Source organism: Acanthochromis polyacanthus, chromosome 11 (genome assembly GCF_021347895.1).
Source record: "Acanthochromis polyacanthus isolate Apoly-LR-REF ecotype Palm Island chromosome 11, KAUST_Apoly_ChrSc, whole genome shotgun sequence".
NCBI lineage: Eukaryota > Metazoa > Chordata > Actinopteri > Pomacentridae > Acanthochromis > Acanthochromis polyacanthus.
Genome location: NC_067123.1, coordinates 9637284 through 9663572, shown reverse-complemented (window position 1 = coordinate 9663572; position 26289 = coordinate 9637284). Strand labels below are relative to the sequence as shown.

General features: G+C 40.1%; 1 protein-coding gene across 1 annotated transcript in view; it reads left to right on the top strand.

Moving 5' to 3' along the window:
- The window catches only part of col11a2 (collagen, type XI, alpha 2), a 49242-nt gene that overhangs the window by 4287 nt on the left and 18666 nt on the right, over window positions 1-26289 (top strand). Inside the window, exons 2-19 of the mRNA XM_051955459.1 lie at window positions 8588-8749; window positions 10234-10444; window positions 10643-10805; window positions 10973-11095; window positions 17994-18113; window positions 19725-19940; window positions 20990-21043; window positions 22360-22401; window positions 22502-22564; window positions 22727-22801; window positions 23045-23131; window positions 23775-23831; window positions 23991-24044; window positions 24211-24264; window positions 24478-24531; window positions 24858-24911; window positions 25035-25088; window positions 25196-25240. Of these exons, the coding sequence (XP_051811419.1) occupies window positions 8588-8749; window positions 10234-10444; window positions 10643-10805; window positions 10973-11095; window positions 17994-18113; window positions 19725-19940; window positions 20990-21043; window positions 22360-22401; window positions 22502-22564; window positions 22727-22801; window positions 23045-23131; window positions 23775-23831; window positions 23991-24044; window positions 24211-24264; window positions 24478-24531; window positions 24858-24911; window positions 25035-25088; window positions 25196-25240 (1688 nt within the window). The remainder of the gene's footprint in view (window positions 1-8587; window positions 8750-10233; window positions 10445-10642; window positions 10806-10972; window positions 11096-17993; window positions 18114-19724; window positions 19941-20989; window positions 21044-22359; window positions 22402-22501; window positions 22565-22726; window positions 22802-23044; window positions 23132-23774; window positions 23832-23990; window positions 24045-24210; window positions 24265-24477; window positions 24532-24857; window positions 24912-25034; window positions 25089-25195; window positions 25241-26289) is intronic.

Sequence of the window (26289 nt, the reverse complement as noted above, 5' to 3'; positions counted from 1 at the left end):
AGGAGAGTGTGCCAACTTTATAATGACAGACTGTCTGTATAGGATGCTATTCCTAGTCACTGTTATTTTGCTGCTTCTAGGAAGTCGCTGTAGGAGGGTGTGGAGACCAGCTGTGTGCCTTTACATGTAATGTTAATGCACAGTGCATCTCTTTTCCAGACATTAATACGGTCTGTCTATTTGAAAATAGTTTTAAATGTTGGCTTTAACTAGTTGTGTTTTTAGGGCTTCAGTGGAAAATGTGTCTCTGCAAAACGAATGATCGCAGAAAAGCTCATGAAAGTTTGTTTTTTTTAACTTTAAGTATCCCAATGCAGTAACTCTAATTATATGAGGAGGATACAATATTCCTTTATTACTTCTCCAAACCTGCTTGTTTTGATCGAAATCACATTTGTTCTGGAATTTTTCCCAGCATGCATTGGGAAGAAGACAGGAAATCATCCTGCGGTCACAGCACACATAGATACATGGGTTGAAATATCTAAAAATGTAGCTGAATGTGCAAAGGAACCATCCCAAAGTAATGTCAAGCTGGTTGAGCACAGCGACCTCATTAACCTGCAGATATGTCAATTTAACTACCAGACACTTTAAAAATTAAGGTTTGTTTTTGTACAAGAACAGAAAGTGATAGCGAGAGCAACAGGAGTTCTAGTATTTAATACCTGCATTTTTCAAATGAACACACTGTTGTCTTCAGATATTTCATGACATCTCTAACTGTCTGGAAGTGTTTAGGGTATAAACTCTAATTACGTCAATGCCCGAAATGGTTTTCACTCCCTATAGTAAGAGCCACAACACAACACGTCAGAACCAGTCACAGTCCTCCTGCACAGATCCTCACCCACCACCTCTGCACACTTACTTTTGCAGCTAAATTACACCCATAAAGAACCTCAGATTGAATGTAGGCTGTACTTCTGGTGTGGGGATTTCCAAACTGAAAAGGTGTCGCTGTAATCACTGATGATGATGATTATAATAAAACACTGGCCGAATGGTCTTGCGCTTCTTTTTATTTGAAGTCTTATTTGTCACCTCTTTGGTGAGACTCTGTCACTGTTACTGAAGAATATGAGTTTGTTTGTCTCTTAGGATAAGAACAATAAACTGGTGAAACACTGAGAGTATTATTCTGGTCCTCATCTAAAGAATTTATAAACCTGCTTTAAACCTGTTTTGTTTTTCTGTGACATTGCTCTGTAAAACAAGTGCTTTTTATTTAAAAGAGCTCCATGGAGACTGAGACTGTGAACTGAGAGGGTTTGTAAACTCGGTGCAGTCAGAGCTGAGCCATGATTACTTGTCATTCAGCGCAGACACATGACCGGCCTTAAGACTGCTTTCTAATTTGTGCCCTCGCTAACTGTCTGTTCCATGTGATAGCACGTTACAGGGAACCACTGACTGTCTCCTGGTCAGGCCCCTGTGGCCCCGTGTAGGCCCTGTGGTGTCAGCATCCACCCTCAGATCCAAACTGAGACTGTGGCCTCCAGCCCTGAAACCACACGAGACTCTGGCCTGGTACACGTTGGCATCATCAGTGGAGCACACACAGATTGGCACCGACCACATAATGGTACACAGGCAACTGTAGTACAGTAAATGTTGGCACCGCCCTGCTGTGACTTTTAAACCACGCTGACACGAGGACTTATTAGTAGAGCTACTGTATAAAGGCAGGTATTAAAAGCTGAAAACACAGGATAGAGGGCTTAAGTAAAGACATTAATCGTAGCAGGATATTGACATGTTTCCTAATAATTAACCCTACACAACATTCACTGACCTTCTAAAACTCATTAAACATAAAGGACCTTCAAAGCCTAATGGACAAACAGAACTTTCATAACTACTTTAAAGGATGGTACGTACAATGCAGGGACAGACGTGTATCTACATTTAATTTACAAATGGAATTTTAAAACGTCTTTCCCCTTCAGAGTATAACAAAATTATCATTAAAAGTCCAGAACACGCAAATCTTGGTCCTGCTGTCTGCATATTTTACTTTACTCTGATTATTCCATGATCAATTCTTTTGTTTATTAGGAGGTCATTTACAGCACAGTTTGTTTCATTTGCATTATTGAAATATTTGACTGAAATAACAAGCAGCTATAATAAAAATTCACATTGTACTGTCTCTAATGTCACTGATCTGCTGCTGTTTAGTTATCTAGTCATATAGAATTTCCTTTTTTTTCTGACTTTTCATTACTTTTTTCATAACTTCTGACTATTTTTCATAACTTCTTGCTGTTTGCTTGTCTTAACGTTTACGGATTTTATATAAATCCCATTTATATTCAGTGAGTATTTACTAACATCCATGTAGCACACGCTATAGTTCTGCATTAGTCTGTTCTGTCCTTCAGAGCCAGACATCACCACATGGTTCAACGTCTACGTGATATTTAGCAAACCCTCTGTTTGTACCACGTAAATAATGTAAATTCTAATAACCCCCTTTGTACAGCATGGGTATTCATAATGGATTTTCTGTCTGTGTACACAAGGTATTATAAATAAATCGTAACTATAGAGCTCCATGTTGTAAATTATAACCTGCAGCCTCAGTTGTGCTCGTGCTTCTTGCCATCGTGGTCAGCTGGGTGGATGTGACAGCTGGTGAAGGAAGAACAAGTGGAGCTCAACTTACAGTTTTCAACTCTGAAATAATTTGTAGACTTTGTTTTTTAGAGATTTGAAGTTATTGTCCTTTTTCCAGTCAACCTGCAGTCTCGGCTTATTCTGAGAGACTGATGGAGTTATAGTGCAAAGATGAATTTGTGCGTCTATGCTTATGTATGTTGTTTGTATGTTAATCTGTGGTCTATATAGCACCTCCCTCTTGCCCTGACAATGTGGTCGTTGTGTGAAGGTGAGAGGTGAGGGGTCAACGTGTCAGCTGGAGTGTGTGTCTGGTATTCGGCACAGCTGTGCTAGAAAAGAAACAGGCAAACACATACACATATACACACACATGCACGCACAGATACATGCATGTATATGTGCACAAAGATTTTTGCACAGAGCATCTAAGGCAGAAAGATGAAGGGAGGAAATAAACAAGTTTCCTCTGAAGTGATAGCATGACCAGGGCTCTGTGTGCTGACTAGCTGACTGTACATGTGTGCATGCAGTATACACAAGTTTCAACTCAGAAACATGTTTGGAATTTACCTGAATTTATAACCAAAACTTTTCTTTTTGTTTCAGTGTATTTAGATTTACTAGAGCTGTCCAAGTTGTGCATGCTGAGATAAGCTGCAGCCTTGAGAATAAACAGATATGCAAATTTACCTGTGAGGTGGGGCTGCACAGTGGGCTAGTGGTTAGCACTTTTGCCTTGCAGCAAGAAGATCCCCAGTTCAAATCCCGAGGTGGGCCTGGGATCTTTCTGCATGGAGTTTGCATGTTCTCTCTGTGCATGCGTGGGTTTTCTCCGGGTACTCCGGCTTCCTCCCACAGTCCAAAAATATGCTGAGGTTAATTGATTACTCTAAATTGCCCGTGGGTGTGAACGCGAGTGCTATTGTTCGTCTGTATATGTAGCCCTGCAACAGACTGGCGACCTGTCCAGGGTGTCCCCTGCCTTCACCCGAGTCTGCTGGGATAGGCTCCAGCACCCCCCGCGACCCTAGTGAGGATAAAGCGGTGTATAGAGGATGGATGGATGGATGGACCTGTGATGTGGAGTATACTAACATGCAATGCAGCATGGAGTCTTGTTACTATTATTTAATCATTTTAGGGTTGTTTAAGTTCTCATGTTGGCTTTATGAGAATCACAACAAGCAGAATGATTGTCTCTTTGCTGTTATGTGCATAAAAGCTCTAATCTGCATGTGTCCAGACTGACTATACTTACCTGTTAGCTGACAGAACGTACAGACTCTGCCTAATAGTAACTCATTCAATAAGCACTGTTTATCTCTCACACCTGCAAACATGTCTATTTGCATAGTGTGTGTACATGTAAACACGTCTGTGTGTGTGTATAGCATCATGCGGTTGCAGCCCTTTTACAGGCTTTAACTGTGCTCAGTAACAGTGCTGTGTGTCAGTCAATTGAGTCGCTTTCAGCTCCATCTAGTGGTGGCTGTGTTAAACTACAGTAACCCAAACGCTTCTGCAGCATATCGCAAGTTCAGCGGCGCACCTCCTTCTACAGTGTGCTGCCACCATGGGTGTCACACGTGTTTTCTATCAGGTGGGAATAAGCCGGTGGTCTACGTGTTTGGTCAGTTGTGGCTCTTTGGAATGGAGTGGTTTCGATACAACAGCGACATAATTGTTTCTGTCCCGGGCACCTGCTAAAAAAATACATCCAGCCCATAGTACAGTGCTCCATTATACACCAGCAGCAGGCCGTTATTTCAGATCATCTTTAAGCCTGTTTTACTGGTTTGGTTTGTACATAGTTCAATTAAAGGATTTAACACTTGGATGACTTCAGAAATTGCTTGGGGTTCAAATTAAATCTGGATTTTTAACACATAAATTGTGAAATTAGTCAGATTTACTGATTACGGCTTTGGAGCGCTGCAGTGACTTCTGTTTATTATGCGAGATTAATGTAAAATCACCATGTTCACTAGAAACAAAACCTTAATTCGCTGTATATGCATCGCTTAAAATAATATGTAGAGGGTGAAGAAGTACAAGAACAGAGGAATTCCACAAGATTCTCCTCAAAACAATTTAAGGTCCTTTTCAGAGGTATAAAAATCAGCATAAGGTTGACAATTTTTAGACGCTGTATAAATTTGCCGTTGTCTTATATACTAAAGATAATGGTCTTTTTACTGGACTTCGGCCAACGCAGCTGTCAGTAGCTATAGCTGTACAGGCTACTGTAATCTTTACCTACAGCACTGGCTGTAACTGCCCTCTTGTGCCTGGGAGCCCTGTTTCCTGCCTTAATGACAGCAGTATAATTGGCCCACATCAAAAGGCTGCAGCCATCTGTGAGCGCTTATAGTCAGAGAGACGGAGGGAGCTGGAAGAGGAAGAAGAAACAAGGTAAAGAAAGAAAGTTTGTGCCCCTCGGCTGCCTGTTTTCCTGCCTTGTCTAGTTTCATATCTGCCACCTCTTGTCTCGTGAGGTGCATAGGTGCACTTTTCCCTGCCTGGGCTGAGTGTTATTTTTGTGGGTGTGTTTTTGTCCTGATTGTGGTCCTCCAGGCAGGAAGGGCCCCGGCTGCAGATGTGAGCTGGGCAGGGAGCAGGGAACAGAGCAGCACATTGTACTGGGCGTACTGGGGGAGTTCAGGGTGCAATCTGATCCAGTATCCTGCCATCACAGAACCACGCTGTCTACTGTCACTGCCTGACCCCCCCAAAAACACACACAGCACTCCACCTTTGCCTGAACCTCTCTGCCTGCTTCTACGTCTTTCTCTGGCTCAGCAGCATTCCTGTGCAGATCTGCAGAAGTGTTGAAAATAATGAAAAAATCAATGTTGTCTCATGCTGTCCCATCAAAGTCTGACAACTTTGGAGATTCCATGTAAAGTCTGGAAAAGCATCTGTTTATGAGTTTTTCCTCAGTTGATTTACAGCTTAAGCTACCTATGAAAACGTAGTCCAGTTAAGACTTTGATGGCTGAAAAAATGTGTCAAATTTTGTGAAGAGAACTACTTGTTTTCTATCTGCTTTCTTTTTATCCTGCTCTCATGTTTTCATTTCTGTTTTCATCTGTCCCATGTGTCTACTTTCACCAGCTAATCTCCCTTCTGCTCATTTCCATCTTCAAGCGACTGTTTTTAGGGAGCTTTCTGTCTGGGATGTGTAATGTGGCATCGCTCTGTTCACTCTCTCACTTTCTCTCTTCCTTCAATATTATTCCTGCATCCTTATTTTTCTTCTTTCCTTCCTCTCCATCTTTATCACCTCCTCTTCCTCCTGTGGTCTAGACACCCTCAGGCAACATCAACGCACCATTTGCTGTCTGAATAAATATTACCATCTGTGGCTCTATCTGACTAACTGTTAACTCTGACACACTGGGTGTCACCTAAACATGTGCACCTCTGATGGGATCAGTGTGACTTTTGGATAAAAACAAGGGAACTTCACACTAGATGCCAATACAAACATCATAAATGGCTGATAAACACATCAAAATAGCTTCAGAATGCAATGTGTCAGCATTCATAGTACAAGCATACATGACAGTCATAGCATCAGAATTACCACTGTTACTGCTTGAATGTTAAACTAAGAGTGTTTCTCCTTTAGCTCTGGTCTTATATGAGTTCATTCCTCTCTGTACTGCTTTAGATTTTGGGTTCTGTCCAGGCAGAGATGTATCAAGTTCAATAACAAGTTTGCATCCCAATTTTTGTCATAGAATTTGTAGTTGCATCATTTGGTGGCTTCACACTTTATACCACCTTCAAGTCCCACTAAGTCACATATGTTGGCACCACCGGCAATAAAATCCCTCAGTCCTGTTACATGCTTGGCTGTGCTTTTTAAACATGCTCAGTGTGTATAATTACACATTTTCTTCATAAATGTCAGTTAATGAAGGTGGCTTTAGAGTGCAAAAGGAAACGTGCACCATCATAGGCTGCATCACCGCCCCTGCATGTTTATTATGAGAAGTACCACAGTAGCTGTAAATGAATTTAATTGACCGTTAACAGTAAAGTTAGCTCTCTGGTGCACCTCAAACACAGAGGTCTAGCCAAGACTGAAGGCGGATAACTCGGTACAGGAAACTGTGATGTTCTAACTTCATAGCTGCCTCACTTCAAAACCCAGTTTAAGGCAGACTTCATAATTACATTTCATTTGGGTTCTCAGACTGCAAAATATTCTTGAAGTGCCTGAAAGCCTTCTGTTTTTAAGCTTTGGCAGGATTTGTGTCATGCATGTTTGTCATTCCATCTTGAATTGGACAGAAGGGCACACAGCATCCCTGGATCTTTGGACAAGAATAGCATTTCACTAGAAACAGACTGAACAAACTTGTTTTTTTGTGTTGTTTTTTGCTTTTTGCATAAACAGTTATTTCAGTAAGCATAATTTGGATAGGCATCAAATAATATACAACCGGCAGACCACTGCATTTACCGGAATACTCTTCTGTGGCAACACAGTAAAATGAAATCATGTGCATAATTAGAGATCGAACTTTTTTAAGATCCAACACCAACTATGGTGAAAGAAGTGCCAACATGAATGTCGAATTAATGAAACTGAATTATTTTAATAATTGGTGATTGAAGATGTTTGTTTCCAAAACAGTCAAATTTTAGAAAACAGAGAGAAAATATTGATCATTTTTGGGATATACGTAGAATAACAAGAACTAAGATTTTCCTTCTCCCTCTGCAGTATTTCTGAGTTCGAACTGCTGTTCTTACTCTAGGAGTAGTATTGTGGCAGTATTGCATTTATTGTCATGTGGGTGATCACAAAGGGAATCATACCCATAATTCCAGGGGTGATGAGCTAAGATTTTCAGCAGCTAAAGCACACAGACTGACACAGTGCCTTTGAGCAAGGTGAGAAAACCGCTGAGGTGATCCACAGCGCAGACTGAAGGTGGAGAAACTACCTGGTTGACCTGAGCGTGTGAAAGCTGAGCCAGGATGTGAGCTCAGTGTCTGCATCTCAGAGTGTGTATTTGTGTGTGTTTATGTGGAATGTGTATCTGGAGCGAGTGTGTCTGCGTTCCTGCATTCTTGTGTGTTTGTACATGTCAGGTAAAACTGTGAAATGATTGTGGGACATCAAACAAATATCCATTTGGCTCAGCACCATCACACCAACAGCCGCTTGTTTCAGCTGCTTGATAACTGTGAGCAGAACAGAAGTCGCTGCCTCCAATCTGATTTCAACTGAGCCTTACTGTACCTGCCCTGCACTGCTTCATATATGCGGCTTGGACTGTTGCCCATTTGCTTCCTTCCACAGAGCTTCCTTTCTTACATTGTACCTAATGTACAGTGGTAGCCATTGTGGGCATCTCCTGTACCTGATCCTATGTGGCATTCGTGCTGCCAGAACATTTAAGATCACTTTCAAGATTAACTTTTTTTGATCCTCTCAACCAAATCGTTCAGTGCAGCTGCAAAGAAAAATAAAACTGTCATCTATTTTAAATTTAGTGACGCTGCAGACATGAGAAAGCATAAAAAAAATGCAGTAAATTCTACACAGCCTGTAAGCTGGCAGGCTTTGTGAAGATCTGTTGGAGATAACAGCTGAATATACAGTATTCAGGCCTGCTGTGGTGTAAGCACAGTTGTATTTTATGCTCAAAGTCACAAATTAAAGTATGAGATTGAATTGCAATTTGCAGAGACAGCAGAACTCAAAGTTGGATGTTGTGTCTTTGGTTTTCATTTGTTTGAAAGAATCACAGAACAGTTGGGTTTTTATAATGCACAGTAGCATTACAGGATTGCTGGGGATTGATGTTTTAGCTTTGAGATTTTCCCTGTTTTCTTACTGACTAAGCTGCTGTGTCACACACACACAGGGCAGCTATTTTAATGAGTTGTTTGTTAAGAAATGTAGTGACAGCTCCCTTCTTTTGCTTCTTTTCCCCTCTTTCATTAGACCCAGTGGATGTGTTACGGGCTCTGCAGGTTCCCTCTCTCCCTGAGGGTGTGAAGAAAGTCCCAGGCTTCTGCACATCCCGTCGCTCCGGCAGCCCCGATCACGCTTACCGCATCGCCAAGAAGGCCCAGATCTCTGCCCCCACCAAGCAGCTCTTCTCAGGTAGGCTTCAACCGGACTGGACATCAAGTTGTTTGAGTGTTTGTAGCCACTGTTCTGTAAATAGCCATACGATTGCTGATCACTGAGGCTACGCGACCCACATTTAGATGTAAGTTTTGTGTTATTTTTGCTACTCCTGGGGTTTTTTATGCACTTTCAAAATAGTAAATGACCTGTAAGATTTAAAGAAGAAAGTCAAGATATCAACAGATTTTTTTTCCTCAGATTCCAGCACTGCAGAAGAAAACAGTCCACAAATGTAGCAGTTCACCACATAATATGTCATTATAGGAAACGCTCTAATAAATGTGACTTACTCAGTTGTTTTACTGTAAATCCAACTGATTGAATGGCTTTAGATTTTGCTGTATTTGGGTAACATACCAACACAGCAGTCAGTATAAGGTCTACAATATAACAAAGACAGGATTTTTAAAGTATAGAATCTGGAATAGTATCATTAAAGCCAAATAAGCCACTAAAATCAAATCACTGGTTTCACACATTTGAGGATTTCTGTTAAATGTTATTTAAAGTACTTGGTTTTTACCATAAAAGTTCCAACATGTTGATAAAAAAAATGCCAAATGAGAAAGTCAACATCCGTGTGGCGTACATTATCTTAAACCAGTGCAGCATAAAATGGGCTTTGTATTTAATATTTATGATGAATTCCAGTGTGAAACCTATAACTATAATTTGCAAGTTGCCACTTATGTTTGGATGTATTTTAAACGGAGCTCTCGTGGAGGTAAATGAGGCTGTTGTGCCCTCTGCTAGATTGCTCACAGATATAAAGTATAATTATGTGTTGCCGTGCAGAAGCTGTGTGGAAGAAGCCGCAGCAAATTAACTTCAGAATGCCGTCTGACAACCAGGAGTGAGGAAAGAAAAGAGAAAGTGCCACTTATGTGGTTTGTGAAGAAATTCTCATAAGTCGGAGTTGATTTTCAGCTCAATCTCTGAGGTTTAGCGTTCCCTCTCTAGCTGTGCCCACCTGTTATTATGTGTTCACATCATTTATGTCAGCTTCACGAGGATCTAGATTCAGATATTCCATAATCCTGGCAGGTTTCTCAGCTTAAGCGCTCTAAGATCATCTTTAATGGTTTTTTTTTACATTTTGTGTCATCCCTCATTGTGCACTCCTTCTGCACTCTTCCATCCTCCTTCCTCTGCCTCCACTTGTTCATCTGTCACATTTGAAATCTGTTTATTTTGTCTTCTATTGCATCACTTTCACTTCTCTCCTCTTTGCTCTGGAGGAATCTCAGTCTATCCACACACCTTCCTAGGCAAACTTATAATTAAATCCTTGTATTTAAGGTTTGTACTTCTTTCTCCATTACTGACCCTTTCTCTTCAATTTGTATTTTTCTAAAATACCCACAAGCCAGTTCAGATATTCAGATATGGCACATTTTTGCACTTGTCCTGTCTTTCATCGTCTCTCTCCTCCCATCCCTCCTGTCTTTCATCCACAGGTCGTTTCCCGGAGAACTTCTCCATCATGGCTCTGGTTAAGGCCCAGGCCGGGCTCCAGGCCTTCCTCCTCTCCATCTACAGTGAGCAGGGCATCCAGCAGCTGGGCATCGAGCTGGGACGTTCACCCGTTTTCCTGTACGAAGACCAGAACGGCAAGCCAGCCCCCGAGGACTACCCACTTTTCAAAGGCGTCAATCTGGCTGATGGCAAGTCAGTAACCAGCAACGACCAGTTTGTGACTGATTGAGATGACATGATTGGGGTCATGTGGGTGTGAGTGGTTGGGAATAGTATGTTTGAGAGCGTTGGTGGGGAATTATATATGATTTGGTGGTTGGATTGAAATATTTTAGAGCTGTAGTCACATTAAACATTTATTTGCCTGCGGTTCCTCCTCCTTGTCTCTAGGTGGCATCGCATCGCTTTCTCTGTTTCCAAGAAAAACGTGACACTGCTGCTGGACTGCAAAAAGAGCATGACCCGCGCTCTGCCCCGTGGCCACAACGCAGAGGTCGACACCAACGGCATCACAGTGTTTGGAGCTCGTCTGCTCGATGAAGAAGTTTTCCAAGTGAGAAACGTGATGAGCACCATCAGAAAGTGACTGAGTGGAACTTCAAAGTCTGAGCAGACAAATCATGTGTTTGCTGATGCTTCAGTGTGGCTTTTCATGCAGCTACAGTTTTTGGTCAGTGACCAAAATACCAAGCTGTTGCTATATCTGTTTTTTCACCACAGGGAGACATCCAGCAACTGCTGATCGCCTCCAACCCCCAGGCTGCCTATGACTTCTGTGAACACTACAGCCCTGACTGTGACTCCCCTCTGCCCAAGACCCAGGCTCAGGACCCCAACACATACGTGAGTGACACCACAGCACAAGTTCGTGCACAGATGTATGAAATCAACACATGCTCTTTTACACAAATGAAACTCAAATCAAGCAATCGGCTTTCATAGTGAATAATTACCTGGAAACCTTTCTGCAGAGTAGAGTTACTTGAATTCAAAGTACTCTATCACCAGGTATAAAGTTTACTGCAAGAGTTGTTCACAGAAAGTAAACTCACAGCCTTAGTAATTCTAAGATTGCTAAATATCATCAGTTATAGAGTGAATAGCCTCAAACTGTCACTGCCCCTGTATTATCACAACTCATTCATTAAATTAAGGACTCATCTGTAGCTCCAGTAAAATGGACCCAAACAGAATCTGTGGACTTTGTTTTCCTTTCTGGGGCATTTTTAAAAAGATGAAATTAGTTGGAGACAGAAATCAGGTCAACTATTCACTGAATCAGAATAGTATGACAATTTTTGGTTACTGAATTTCTCCCTATCGTTTTTTTTTTTTAACTATATGGGCAATACGGACAAATCATCAGGGAAAGATAAAAGGGAAAATATTATTAATATGAATTTATGTTAAGGCCACAATAATGTCAGAAAGTAAAAGTATCATGGCTGTCACTTACTAGAGGCTTCTGGTTAACTCTGCTTTTCATCTTGTGAACTGGCCCAGTAGTTAGCACTAAATAAAGGTCCTTCAAACTTCTTCTGCATGTTTATATTCTCCTCAAGATTACTTCAAAGTCCTCCCTATGTACCCGGTTTCCTCTCACAAGGAGGCATTAAAATTAACTGATTAGATTTTAAATTTAGTTTGAAAAAGTGTGTTTTTTTTGTTTAGAAAACTAGAATCTTTAAAAATATGGTTTAATAGTAAGAACAACTGTGAAAGTGAAGTCCACAGTTTCAGTTTGGGTCATCTGATAATGTCATCAAAGTGCTGCTCCTCCTTTCTGTCTTCCTCACGCATCCTCGTCATCAGCAACAGTTTGTATCCATCCACTTTCCTCCTCACCTCACCAGTCTGTGTGTCCCTCAGGTAACTAAGGAAGGCATTTTCATATCATACACTTTTGAAACTTATGAAAACTGACACTTTTAAAATCATTTTTTACACTTGAATTGTAACAGCAGTGAATTAGTTGTCACTGTTTTGTCCTCTACTGCAGTGGAACACAGAAAGGTAGGAGAAAGAGGATGATACAAGCAAACGTCAGCGTCTTTCCCCTTTTTTTTTTTCTAATGGATTAGAAGAAAGAGGACTTGTTCAGTACATAAAACATGCAAATGAAGTTCAATTCGGATTGGTTTTCTGGTTAAATTGATGAGAATTGGGTTTGAAGATGGCTTAAGGTGGAGCCTTACTGAGACTGGTTGTGCACATGACATGCATTATAGGCTTTGCTAGCTCTCCCTCATTCTTTTTCTCGAAAGAAACGTACTGATATTTGGGAGCTGGCAGTTCCCTGACACCAGCTGTACCACAGAACTAAAGTAGTAAAAGACTTTCATCTGCATTCATCCATCTAAAGTACATGAGCTTTGTTTTAGAAGCGTGCATGCCTGATTTTAAACAAGTGCAAATTCTAAGTCGCTGGACAAAGCCCCGACACCGTGTGTCCCAAACCCTGTCATGTTGAAGCTGCTGAGATGACTGCTTTTTAAATGAATATAAATCAGTCTGTGGTTTTATTCATTGGTTTCATCATTGCTTTATTTTATTTATTTTTTGCTGTTTTCTTATTCATCACGGTTGTCTGTGCAGGGAAATTTTTAATATCAAGACTTTTAATAAGATGCACAGACTCTGATGAATGGAAAAATGAAAGCTTTGCATTTTGTCATCATCCCCTTTGCTCTCTCCTGCTGCTTACCATTATGCCTTTGTGTCCCCTCTCGCTGCCACATTCACCTCTCATCCTCTTTGCCCTCATGTATCCCTCTCTGGCCTCTGTAACCCCTCTTCATCCATCATCTTTTCATCCATTCTTCCTGCTTTCATGCACCTTCCACCCTGCCTTTAATTTTTCCATCTTTCAATCCATCCATCCCTCCGTCTCTCTCAGTACTTTGATGAGGAGCAGGATGACCATGAATACCCCTATTATTATGAGGAAACAACAGGCATTCCCTCCTCCTCTGCGCCCCCCTCTCCCCAACCTGAGGCCCCCAACCAACAGGTAAAGAGGGAGCAAGAGAGAGGGAAAACACGAGCGGGGTTTGTGGAAGGGAAGGAGGATGAGAGAGAGAGGTATTTAACAAAAACAGTTAAATAATCCATGATTGTTAGCTTGCTGAATATTTGAATGTCCTCTAAATTTACATTCAATGTTTCCTTAAACAGTTGTTTGAAACGTTTCACTTTTAGCACTCCAGATGCCTCTCTCACCCCTCATCACTCCATACCTCCCTCGTTTTATTTACATCTCACCTGACTTCTCACACATCCACCTAATCACCACCTTCTCCATCACACAGGATTAACTTTGCTCCTTGTGTTGTTTTTTTGTCCTCATGTCATTTATGTGTTGTCATGTATATATGTGTGTTCATATGTGGCCAAATTGGGGCACTGGGGCGCTGAAGGTGCAGCTGTGTTGTCGTACACACGTGCAATTTCCTCTCAAATCCTCATCCACTCAGTATTCCAGTATGCACTCCTACTTCATGTTTATGTCCGGTCCTCTTCTACCTTAAACTTAACCAAAATACCTTTTTTCAAAGATCGCGAAAGCCTTTTGAGAATTCAAGGAGGAAAAATTTCGCAAAACTGTCTCATAATAGAAGAAAAAAGCTATAAAATTATCTCAACCGTGTCATAAGAAATAGTAAATACCCTGTCATTTGATAATCACATAAATTGGATGTGAGACAATTTACTTAAAATCATTTGAGGCTTAAATTTGTGGGTCTGTTGACATCACATATCAACACAATGGATTACATGATGACTGGTTGTTTTGTCTTTGATGACAAAGTGACCACATGCAAATACAAGTTAGAGAAAAGAGCAGCCAAGTTTTAATCTGACCTAAATAGTCTTGTAAGACTATAGGTGGGGTTTGTCACACCATGTGTGCTAAGTTGATAATCATAGAGCAGCATAATTATTTGGTTTTTAAATGCTTTCCTGTGGTTGTTTGAAATTTCTCACCCCTATTGCATGTTGTGTTTTTTTTATAACAAACCCCACCCATTTAGTGCCACAGTTGATCACAAAAAACAAAACACTTATTTTCTATTTGACCAGGCTACTTTACCGGGTGTCTTTAGATCCTGTTACTTGCATGATTTCTTAATTGTTTTGAAGGAAGTCACCGCATGCATCTACTGAACTTCTGCATCCCAATTTTTCAGTCAACATGGGAATATCCATGCACATGTTTTTATGTTGGTAAATGCATTCATGGTTGCACATCTGACCTTTGTATGGCATACATGACATACATGTATGCCACAGTCTGTCTCCTTTAAATCTGTTTGTGTATTGCATATCTGAGAAGTGTATATCCCTTTAATAGCCTGTTTTAACTTCACACTATATTAATTGGGTGGTTTTTTTATGTTTATGCAATTTTAATTTGCATGTATTTGTATTTCAGCAGCATGTTTGGTAAGAATTAATAATGTGCAGTACTTTATATTTTGTGGTTCTATGTGACTAACGTGCATTTGCATGCCAGCCTGGAATCTGTGCTTCTTCTTTTGCATGGCTAAGCAGCAGCAATCTTCTCTGTCTTACAGTTGGACTGCTTAGTGTGTTATAGCACAGCAGGTCAGTGCATCAGTGATGTGTTTGTTTTGTGCATGTATGTCTGTAAAATCTGTGTGCGTGTGTTCAGCAGCCAGCTTTACCTGATCAGTCACACCCTCAGTGCCTCTGCCAAACCACGGCCTCCAGTTCTTTTTGCACAATGATGCTGCTTTGTCATTTAATATTGGGAATGGCATTACTGGAGAGATCAGCAAAAGCATTTTTAAAAAAAACTTGAATCAAATACATAGAATTTTTCAAATGCCTGTGCTATGTGAATTCAATGGATTTTTTTTAGTATTGGTTCTTTATTAGATGTGTTTTTAAAACTTGTACTCCATTAATCCTCTGCTGTATCCAGTAATGCCTGTACAGTCTCAGTAAATCATCCGAGCCTTAGCCATCTTTATGTCATTGTTTCTCAAAACAACCACTCTTGTCTTTCTCTCTCCTTCTGTCCATCCCTTGTTTGTGCTTTTCACCCCCCTCCCAACCCCTCCATATATCTTTATCTTCCACTCTCTCTCCCTGTCTTTGTCAATACGCACTTTTACATACCAAACAATATCTAACCAAAACAAAAATCATGGCTATTAGAAGAAGGAACCCAATGGAAAAGCAGTCCCCACTAAATCCACTCCTGTGAAAGCCAAACCCACTCCTGCTAAAGCAGCCAAGACTGGACCATACAAACTTGTAGTCAAGCCGCCTATGCCCACCAAAGCTTCGAAGTCTTCCACAGCTAAGGCACCGAAAGCAAAACCCACTGCTGTAGAGATCCTCTTGTCTAAAATCAAACCAACTGCAGCTGCTAAATCTAAGCCTACAGCTGCCCCGGCTAAGAATGGCAATGGTAAACCAGCTGCTGAAAAGAAAGCAAATGGTGCAACTAAAGCCAATGGAAATGGAAATGGCAATGGAAATGCATCAGCAGCAAAATCTAATGGCAATGGCAAAGCTACAGCTGATGCCAAGCCAACATCTGCGGCCAAAGTGAATGGAAACGGCAAGGTTGTAGCTGAAAAGAAAGTTAATGGTAATGGAAATGCAAAATCCTCTGCAGAAAAGAAAGCCAATGGAAATGGAAAAGCCACTGTTGTGTCGAAAGCAAATGGAAATGGCAAAGCTACAGCAGAGAAGAAAGTCAACGGAAATGGCAAAACTACCATTGAGGTTAAAGAAGTTAAAGTCAAAGTCAATGGCAAAGCTGAGAATAAAGTCAATGGTGAGGCTAAGGCTAATGGCAACACCAAAGTTACTACTGTGGTAGAAAAGAAAGCTGTTGGTAATGGAGCGGCAAATCAGGCAAAAATTGAAACCACTACAAAAACAAAGACTGAGAAAGTTGTTAAAGTAGACAAGACTGTGGTCAGTGCAGCTAACACAGCTGTCAAAGTAGAAGCTACTAAGGCACCTAAACCCACAAAAACTTCAAAACCAGAACCTACAAAAGCAGTAAAGGTTGTGGCTACTAAAGCTCCAGCAGCAAAAACCCAAGGGAAGGCAGAGGTCAAAGAGGTTACCAAAGTTAAAACTGTGGTCACCAAAGTCCCTCTGGTCAAAACAACGGTGAGCAAAACTGCCAAGAGTGTTGTCAACAAGGTTTCCATCCCAAGGAAAGTAGCTCCAACAGCTGCCCCTGTCCGGCCCACACCACCCAGACCCACGAAATCCAAGGTTCTAGTGGATGCTAATGTCAAATCCCACCACAAACCTTTCCCACCGTTTGGCAAGACTGTGCTGAGTGGAACCGCAGTCCCAGCGAAGAGAGTTACCAACGGTTATCAACAGGTACAACAGGAGGGCTCATGTTTGAGTCAGAATGTCCAGAGTTGTATGTTCCATTCTTCTGTTCTCTTCACCAACTCTTTACATCATCCAAGATCTGCAACAAAATTTTTGTGAAATTTGATATTTTTAATGTTGACAGTTTTGGTCGGCCTCTTTTATGAACCTTTTGTTCCAGTAAGTGGCTGGAATTATAAATTTTGATGCAAATCCTTCATGGTGCAACAATCTGGTCTTCAGAATGGAAGCTGGTTCATACCAAGCTGGTCACTTTCTCCTCTGTTCATATATCATATGATCTTCATGATCACCCCAACTTCTCCATATGATATGGTACAGCGGTGCACATTGAAGCATGGCTAACTGTACAGTTTCACTGTTCTTTACTTCACTTGATACTCCTACCTTCAAGCTGCTCAAAACTGGATCTCAGAACCTGAATACGCTCCAGCACTCCGTCTCTGTCTTTCCAGGGAAATTATTAATTACCAGTCAAATGAATGAGCATGGATTTCTATGGGATCTTCAACTGAGAAAACACAAATACTATCACATTTTACACATCTGCAACACAACAAAACTCCCCTGTCACATTCTCTCTCTTTGTTTTTTAAGTACCTGTGTTTTCTCTCTGACATCTGTCTTCCTGTCTCATCATATTTTGTATCAAATATGAATAAAGCAGCTTCACAGAAACTAAAAGCAAGCTTTAAGCATGCTTTTATTAGATGTTCAGTTTCATGATGTAGTCTAAAGTGAAGCCAACATGCTTCAAGGTAAAGGGACATGAGGTTAATAGTCATCTGTGGGTTCTGAAAAATGTATAGCATGGGATAACTGTTACTCTAAAACAACTGAAGCATGTTCTGTGAGGTTGCTGATTGGGGTTGTCTCTCTGTTTTCTAGTCTTGGGTGAAACTAGACATCCCAAAGCATCAAGCTCTGATGTTTTCGTATGAAGGGATGGCTAGAGGGTCCCATTTCTACTTCCAACAAGAGCAGACTTCATCCTCTCATGAATCTTGGCTTATGAGCTTTAAAAAGCTAAAATGGTTCCACAGTAAAATGAAAAGAAATCTCAGCAAAGCAGTCTCAGTGACTCCCTAAATCTTGCATCTGGCAAAATTTATAGTCATGGAGACATTGAAACTGTCTGAAATTTCTTTTCTTAAATGAATCCTTGCAACTTTAAAAATGTGAGTTGCCACAAAAGTTCTATACCTCTGGCAACCACAGTTTTATGATGTGTTCCATTTTCTTCTTTTAACTCGTCGTCACTCGGAAGCAGACTTTGAACTAACCACGCTCTCCCATTCAAATCTGCTTACTTCCTCCCTGCTCCCCACTTCATGTCAACTTGACCAATCAGGATGTAGACACTGAATATTCTGAGGCTGGCCACACCCCTACAGAGACTGATTATCACTATGAGGAGACGGTCCCACTGCCAGACGGTGAGGTGATTGGACAAGACGAGAACTCTGTACAGGTAAAAAGAAAATGACACACTGATCAGTGACGCATATCAAGACATGAAACAGTCAAAGAAGACCAACAGAAAACTTTTTAAATAACATGTAAATTAAATACCACCTACAGATAGAATAATTTGCACATTAAAATATAACAGAAGATAATAATCAACTCTGACAAAAACACAAATAGTCACCTTCATTCAAGAGACTTCCATCACCAAAGGGAGGACATGATGTTATACCTGTGTGGTGGTGAGCCCAGTCTTTGTAGTTTAACCACATAGTTAGAGCTCTGTGTCTTCCTTACACTTTTCTAACCACACATCACTGTTTTGTTGGCACCGATGCCACATGACAAGACATAACAGAAAGCCTTTTTCAAAAGAGAATGCACCACATTCATCTGCTTGTATCATCAAACATTTTTGTGTGGTTCCCCTTTTCCCTAACAGCAAGATTCCTGTTTTGTTCTCATCTCAAGATCCTTTGTTGATCAGGTTGTCATCTTGACATAAGAACAAAAATCTTGTGAAAAAGGGATCCACACAAGAATATTTGATGTGCATTTTTAACTGCAGCAACAAAGGGGGATGAATATAATGCATTCTTGTTTGACAGAATAATCTGACTGAACTCGAGAATACACTAGTTGCTGAGGCTTTCTTCACAGCCCTAAATTGACAGAATTTGAGAATTACTTTCTCACAGTTCTGATCTGTTTCTCACAGTTCATTTGTTTTGACAATAATCCATATTGTCTTCTTCACCATTACATCTACATTTGCTAACTTTGATAACTGTGTTTTGTTTTCCAATTATGATCATCAGAATGTTTATGCTACTGTTCTGGAAAGAAATTTTCAGTTTGGTAAGATGTATTTTAGGAAAAATGTAAACGGTATCGATAATTTGTTATGATGCTGCTTAAGAGGTATTATTCATTATTATATGAGATAACGGTACAGCATATACCACTGGATTCATTTGTTTTTAAAGCATCCATGGTAAGTAAAAAAAGAAAATAACATAGTATTTGCTTTGCACAGCACTGAACATAGCAGCACGATGTTTTCACACAGTGTTTTATATCTGTTCTGTGTGTTCATGGATAGTACAAGCATGACCTTGACATTAAGCGTGTCCCTCTTTTCACCCAAATGTACCTGAACAAATCTGGAGAAATCAGTTGACCATCACACACAAGCTGATAATGATGCTTTGGTGAAAACATACAATTATAATCTAAATCATAGGCGATTAACGTCAGATTTAGGGTTGCAGGATAAACCTGATAATGCATAATTTACCTTAAAAAATCACAAAAGCAGCAGCTTGAAGGACTGACAGAGTCCCCACAGTCTGCCAGATGTCTTTTTGTTGTCTGTCCATGTATCACTGTTTATTTACGAAAGGTAAGACTCATTTCTTTCCATATGCTTCCCTCTTTTACTCCCCAACTGATTCATTCTATGTTTCTCTTTCACTAACCTTTTCCCATCCTGCACATCTCTCCGTTCTTCTCTGACTGTTCTTTCCTCCTCTTGCATCTTTATTTTCCTTTGCTTGAATCATTCTCTCGTGCCCCTCTGTCTGTCCCGTTGCGGCTCTGATAAACCCAAACGCAGCCTCAGGTGGACCCAGCATTGGTGGGAGAGGAGGTAGATGCCACCAAGGCAGGCGGCGTGGGCGAGGAGGTCTTCACTGAGGAGTATGTGACTGGGGACCTGGGCCTTAAGGAATACGACTATTCCTACAGGGACTACAGTGACCCATTACCAGAGACTGGAGAGGTTGATGCCAACATGGGCCCCGCCCTGTCCGCTGTGACAGACGAGGGAGGCGTAAGTAGTTTTGCTTCAGAGGCAAAAAAAAAAAAATCAAAGCCAGGAATACAAAATCACTTTCAACCAACACTGAATTCTAGTCTTTGTTGAACTGTATTCAAAGTCCTCTCGAATGACTTAATTGAGTTTGCCTTGTATCTGATGCCATTGTGCCTGTCTGTGTGAGCGTTTTTGTATTTTTTTTTAATATTTAGACAAGTCGATCTTACCCATGATGAACTATTTTAACACATAGTAGAAAACTGTAACTTAAACTGGCATACAGATAGAATGTACCCATAACTGCCTTTCCTTTAGCACTCAAGTGTGAACTTAGATAAAAGTTATTAATTAATTTAAAAAGCTCAGGAGGACCAGCTATAACTATGACAGTACTTAGTTATTTAGACTTGGCTTCATAAATGAACCTTCAGCCCACCCCTACTCATTTTATCTGTATGATGCCCACCATAGCATCCATAAATTTTATTTTGTATTAGGCAAACTCAATCAGTCACAGAGAATCATATATTTGAATGCATTTCGAGGCCTAGTCTCTGCATCAGTGGTTGAAATGGGTTTTGTTTTATACAGTGTATAAAGGACCCCAGGCAGTAGAGCTATCATTGTGGTAGAAGCTACTGGGGATGCTAATAAGCCCAAGCAGGAACTGAGATCCCACGTACTCTGCATAAATGGAATTTGGAAGTGCAACAGTAATAAACTGCTGCATCTTTTCTCTTAAATGCCATTTATCTCAGTATATGGCTTCATTTAGTGGTGCTAAGCCCAGATGATTAAAAAACAGTCTTCAAGTAGTGGACCAGCACTTTGGAGAACCCCTGAATCAATGGTACTTGGATGAAAATGTCTAAAAGGTTTTCATTTTATCATTCTGCTTTCAACTCGGGTATAATAATGTTTTTGTGTAATGTGGTAAACTAATGTGATTGTATGCAGTCAAAAAAATTGACCTATACTGTTGGTGTGTTTCTGTATTCAGTTTGTGTGTGAGTGCCTCTGTACTGACTGTGCTGTGTTGTTGGCTACATGTGTGTTTTCCTCAGGCCGCCGTTAGAGGACAGAAAGGAGAGAAAGGAGAGCCTGCCGTCTTGGAGCCTGTGAGTTACTAATTGTCTTCAAGCAGCCTTTCCTGAACAGGTGTATTGAGACTGGATGAGTCTATGATGGAAAGAAAAAAAATCGCAGTCATTTCTTTCCAGAAGCTACAGGCATCAGTGACCTTCCAGTTTTGCCTTTTTTTTTTTTTAACTCCAAGGCTGTTGCTTATCATTCATGTGCTATATTCACAGTAATCCAAGATAAGATTGTGATGTAAGTGTAACACATAATTACCTTTTGAAATGCTACTATGGCAGAAGAATTATACCTGTTTTGTAATAAAATTCAAGTGGACAGGAAAGAAGGAAGGTGGAGATACACAATAAATGCACCGAATAACAAAACAATGTTTCCAGGAGATAGGGACAAAACTTTTTATCCATGTCTTTCTCTACTCTGCTCCATGTCACTGACTGTTTGCATGAAAATGTGGCTGAAAGAACTGCATTTATAAGTAGCATTTATATGCAGCATTTATATATGGTTGACTCTGTAAGCAACAGGTGTAACACAACAGCAAATTATCTGTAAGTGCAGCAAGATCCACCTATAAACAGACATTATCAATAATAGTTCACTTTGAGGTTGACACCAAATAGACTCTTCCATCAGTACCTGTTCAGCAGGAGAGAATAAATTATCTGAACCATCAATTAGTCCAAGAGTGTGCACAGTAACCTCAGTGCTTTTTGTAGCTTGTATATGTTTGTGAATAAAGAGAGTTTTAGCGTTATTATTCAACATATTGAAAAGTAAGTAAATGTCTGTTTTATTGTAGGGTTGATGGAGACTCTCTGAGCTTAAATGCTTTACTTGAACAGTAAACTCAAAACATATGTGGTTTTTTTCCTCTTCACCTTTCTTCATTTGTAAGATTAACATTCCATGTTATTGTATCATCATTGGCCACACTGCCATAGTCTACCTTGACATTAATGTTGGTGAATCTCTACTAGAGGATGGTGGTAAATCAGAGTTTCTTTGTAAACCAGCTACGAAACTGAGTATGTTTCTATCTTTTATCAAACAGATTTTTTATTAGGTGCATATTTCACTCTGAAAATGTTGTCTTTGTTACCCCATGTGCAGACCTTGAAAGGGATGAATCTTCCTGAAGGATTCAAACATGTTTTTTGATTAAAAGAAGTCACACTGGTTAAACTTTATCACAAACAAACAAGCAAATGTTATCACTCAAAATCACATGAGTCTGATTAATATACTAATGATTACTGTAATTTACAGGCTTGCATGTCTCTTTTTTCATGTTTTTGGCTTCACAAACAACATTTTTGACTTATTTTGACTTTTGCAGGGTATGCTGATTGAAGGCCCTCCAGGACCTGAGGGACCCGCTGTAAGTTATTGAAGATTATTCTGGATTTCCGGTTTAACGCCGAAATCTACCTGCACTTTACACTGAAAAAACTTTAACTCTCCCTTTTCTCCTCTGTCAGGGGCCTACTGGACCTCCTGGCTCTTCTGGACCTCCTGGCTCTGTTGGTGACCCTGGAGAGAGGGTGAGTGTTTTCTCTTTATCTGAAGAAGTGCAGGTTTGTAGAGACACTGAATTCATGCATTTCTATTTCTGAGACATGGCTGATCATTGCAGAGGCAGAAAAGTACATTTCATTGAAAAAAAATGTTTTGAGAGCTCACATCTCCCTCTCTCCATCCTGCAGGGCCCTCCTGGTAGGCCTGGTCTGCCTGGAGCTGATGGAGTCCCTGGACCTCCTGGAACCTCAGTCATGCTGCCTGTAAGTCACCTTTAACTTTTATTCCTTCATCAGAAATGGGTGCTCTCCAAGTGCTCTCCAACATGAACAAATGGTTTGTGGATACCTTTAAGAAATAACATTTGCCCTTGTTCCATATTAGGATTAATGCCATGTTTTCTGTACATAGGCCTGCTGCAGTTACTTGATAAGTGCTTTTAAATATCTATGTATCCTTAGAGTTCTGACACTTAGTCTAAATGCTGTTTCCTTTTCCTTTTGCAGTTCCGTTTTGGGCAGAGTGGAGGAGATAAGGGTCCTGTTGTTTCTGCACAGGAAGCTCAGGCAGCGGCCATCTTGTCTCAGGCCAGGGTCAGTTATCACTTCTCACAGTTCCACTTGGCAGATATTTTTTCTAAATTATCATATCAGTGGATTCTTGACACTTTGTAGTTGTCCAGTATTGTTACTGTCTTTGAAGGATTTGTGCCCCTAGATGTAGAATTAAATACATGTACATATGATTTGGTGGATCATGATATTAATAGATACACTTATTTACTGTGAATATTACGTGAATATCATTTAAAACAGCTGTTTCAAAATTGTCAAATACACCCAGGTAGCTTACCTACACAACTAATATTATGGTGCAAAATACATAGAATAAAATATGTATACAGCCTGTTAAAATGTTAGTTAAATATTAGTATTAATGCCAGCAATTACCTTCAGTGCATAATAACTGCATTAAAAGTACTAATAAGCAGTATGAACAGATTTATCAATTCATTACTGAACACAAAAAGCACAGTGACTGTTAATAACACCAAATCAGCAGAGAAAACCTCGGGGCTTTGAATCCATAACTTCATAGCAACATCAACAGTTATCTGAGGTTCTCATCCAGGAATATTTACAAGCATGAAAGGAGATTTTCCTTTCTCCCTACATTACCATTCTGAGCAGCTGTATGTCTCTATGATTGCTGATTTTGAGGTGTTGTTGTCTCCAGATGGCTCTGAAAGGACCTCCTGGACCGATGGGATTCACTGGGCGCCCTGGACCCCTGGTATGTTCGTATCATTTGAACCTTTACCAGTTTAGGTCATGATTTTTTATTTAATATGTATTTGTAAAAACAGCTTTTATTTTCTTTCACTTTACATGACATCGCCTTTTAGAGAAATGAAATGTTTGACAGTTTTTGTGATGTTTGTGTCTGCTTCAGGGAAATCCAGGAAGTTCAGGTTTGAAAGGAGAAGGTGGAGACCCCGGTCCTCAGGTAAAACACTGACTGTAACCACGCTTCCTAACCAGAATTTAAGCAATTTGCATGTAAAATATTGCAATATGCTGACTTTTACTGTACTGTATTATTTTTTAATTAGATTATCTTAGATTAGATGTATGAGATCACATTAATCACAGGAATCTAATCTATTTGTCAGGGACCCAGGGGTTCCCCAGGTTTGATGGGACCTCCAGGCAAAGCAGGACGAAGAGTGAGTATGAACAGCTGACGTTTTTTTCGTTAAGCTGTTGTTTGACTATTGATTGCAAGCCCAAAAATTTGGGGGTGGCAAACAATCAGAAGGTCTTGGCACCTCCCAAAGTCCTCCTCTTATAGTCTTATTTAAGTGATCTGTATCAAAGAATGCTCAGTCAAAACTGAAGATGTATGTTTAAGTGGTAAACTTACATGTTCTTCCTAACAGGGTCGTGCTGGAGCTGATGGTGCCAGGGGAATGCCAGGAGAGCCTGGAATTAAGGTACCCTCTCTAGACTGTCACTATGTAATGGACATCATCAAAAGCAATGCTCTCCACTCATAGCTTGTAGTCCTCCTTGTAGTCCTGAAGAATGAAATATTGATGTTGTGTCCTTACCAAGCACAAAGCATTAAATATGTTGCCTTAAATTTAAACATATCATCTCCTCCCAAAATCTAGAATTTAATCAGACACTTTTTATAAGATCCTGAAACCACTGCTGTGTACAAATCAAAAGTCCAAACTCACCATAAAGATGTCAGTTCCTTTTGTGATACCTTCTAAAATACTTGTGGTAACATATTTTGTGTGTGTGTCTCTGTCAGGGCGACCGTGGTTTTGATGGTCTTCCTGGTTTGCCTGGTGACAAAGGGCACAGGGTGAGTCAAATAGCTGTGATATTAAGGAAATAGATTGTTCTTAATTATTTGTGACACATGACTTCTAATACTTGAGTGTCTGCTGTTGTGCTTTCTCACTCCTTCACTCTTTCATCTTATCAGGGTGACACAGGATCAATGGGATCACCTGGACCTCAAGGAGAGGACGGAGAGCGGGTACATGGATAAGAGAAAAGAATCTAAAATTCTGTGTCTTTGCATCACTCCATATCTGTTAATTTGCATCTTTTCATCCTTAACAAGTTGTTTCTGTGTGTTTATAGGGAGATGACGGAGATGTTGGACCCAGGGGTCTCCCAGGTGAACCAGTGAGTGTTTCCATGACAACCCAACGGATTTTGTATCTTTTTGTTTTCTATTTATATGCCATTTGTATGTCCACTGTGTTATAAATAGCTTCCTAAAATACACCTTTGGCCATCCATCTCATACCTTATATTATTGTCTTTGCACCTGTTGCTTCATAGCCATCGTACCTGTGATAGTTCAGAGGATCTTCACTGTAATTATGGGAAGCACAGTGAAAGAAATTTGGAAAGTGCAGTCAAGTGCTGTCAGGATCAAAGGATGTACTATTTTTAAAACAGCAATTACAATACATAAGACGATTAAGTTGTAATTGGATGCAAGAAACTTAAGAATGTCACTTCACCTGTTGGTAGCGTTTTTAAGAGTTGGTGCTGCAACTGTTTATTTTTGCACATCGCTTACCAGTGTGTTCTCATTTTTTTATACACTAATGTTAAAAAGTTTGAGGTCACCCAGACAATTTCCAGACCCAGAATTTCAAGTTTTCCATGAAAACTTACACTTTTATTCATGTGCTAACATAACTGCACAAGGGTTTTCTAACCATCAATGAGCCTTTCAGCACCATTAGCTAACACAATGTAGCATTAGAACACAGGAGTGATGGTTGCTGGAAATGTTCCTCTGTACCCCTATGGAGATATTCCATTAAAGATCAGCCGTTTACAGATAGAAGAGTCATTTAGCACATTAACAATGTCTAGCCTGTGTTCCTGATTAATTTAATATTATCATCATTGAAAAAAATGATTTTCCTTCAAAAATAAGGACATTTTTAAGTGACCCCAATGGTAGTGTATGTATAGCACAGTGATAAAAATTTGGAAAGTGCAGTCAAGTGCTGTCAGGATCAAAGGATGTATTTTTTTAAAACAACAATTACTAGTACTGTACGTAAGACTATGAAATAGTAATTGAATGCAAGAAAGGCAGTTCACCTGTTTGTACTGTTTTTAAGAGTTGGTGCTGCAACTATTTATTTTTTGCATATCATACCAGTGAATTTTCTTTTTTTTATACATTTTTTACATACAGCTCTATTTCCATT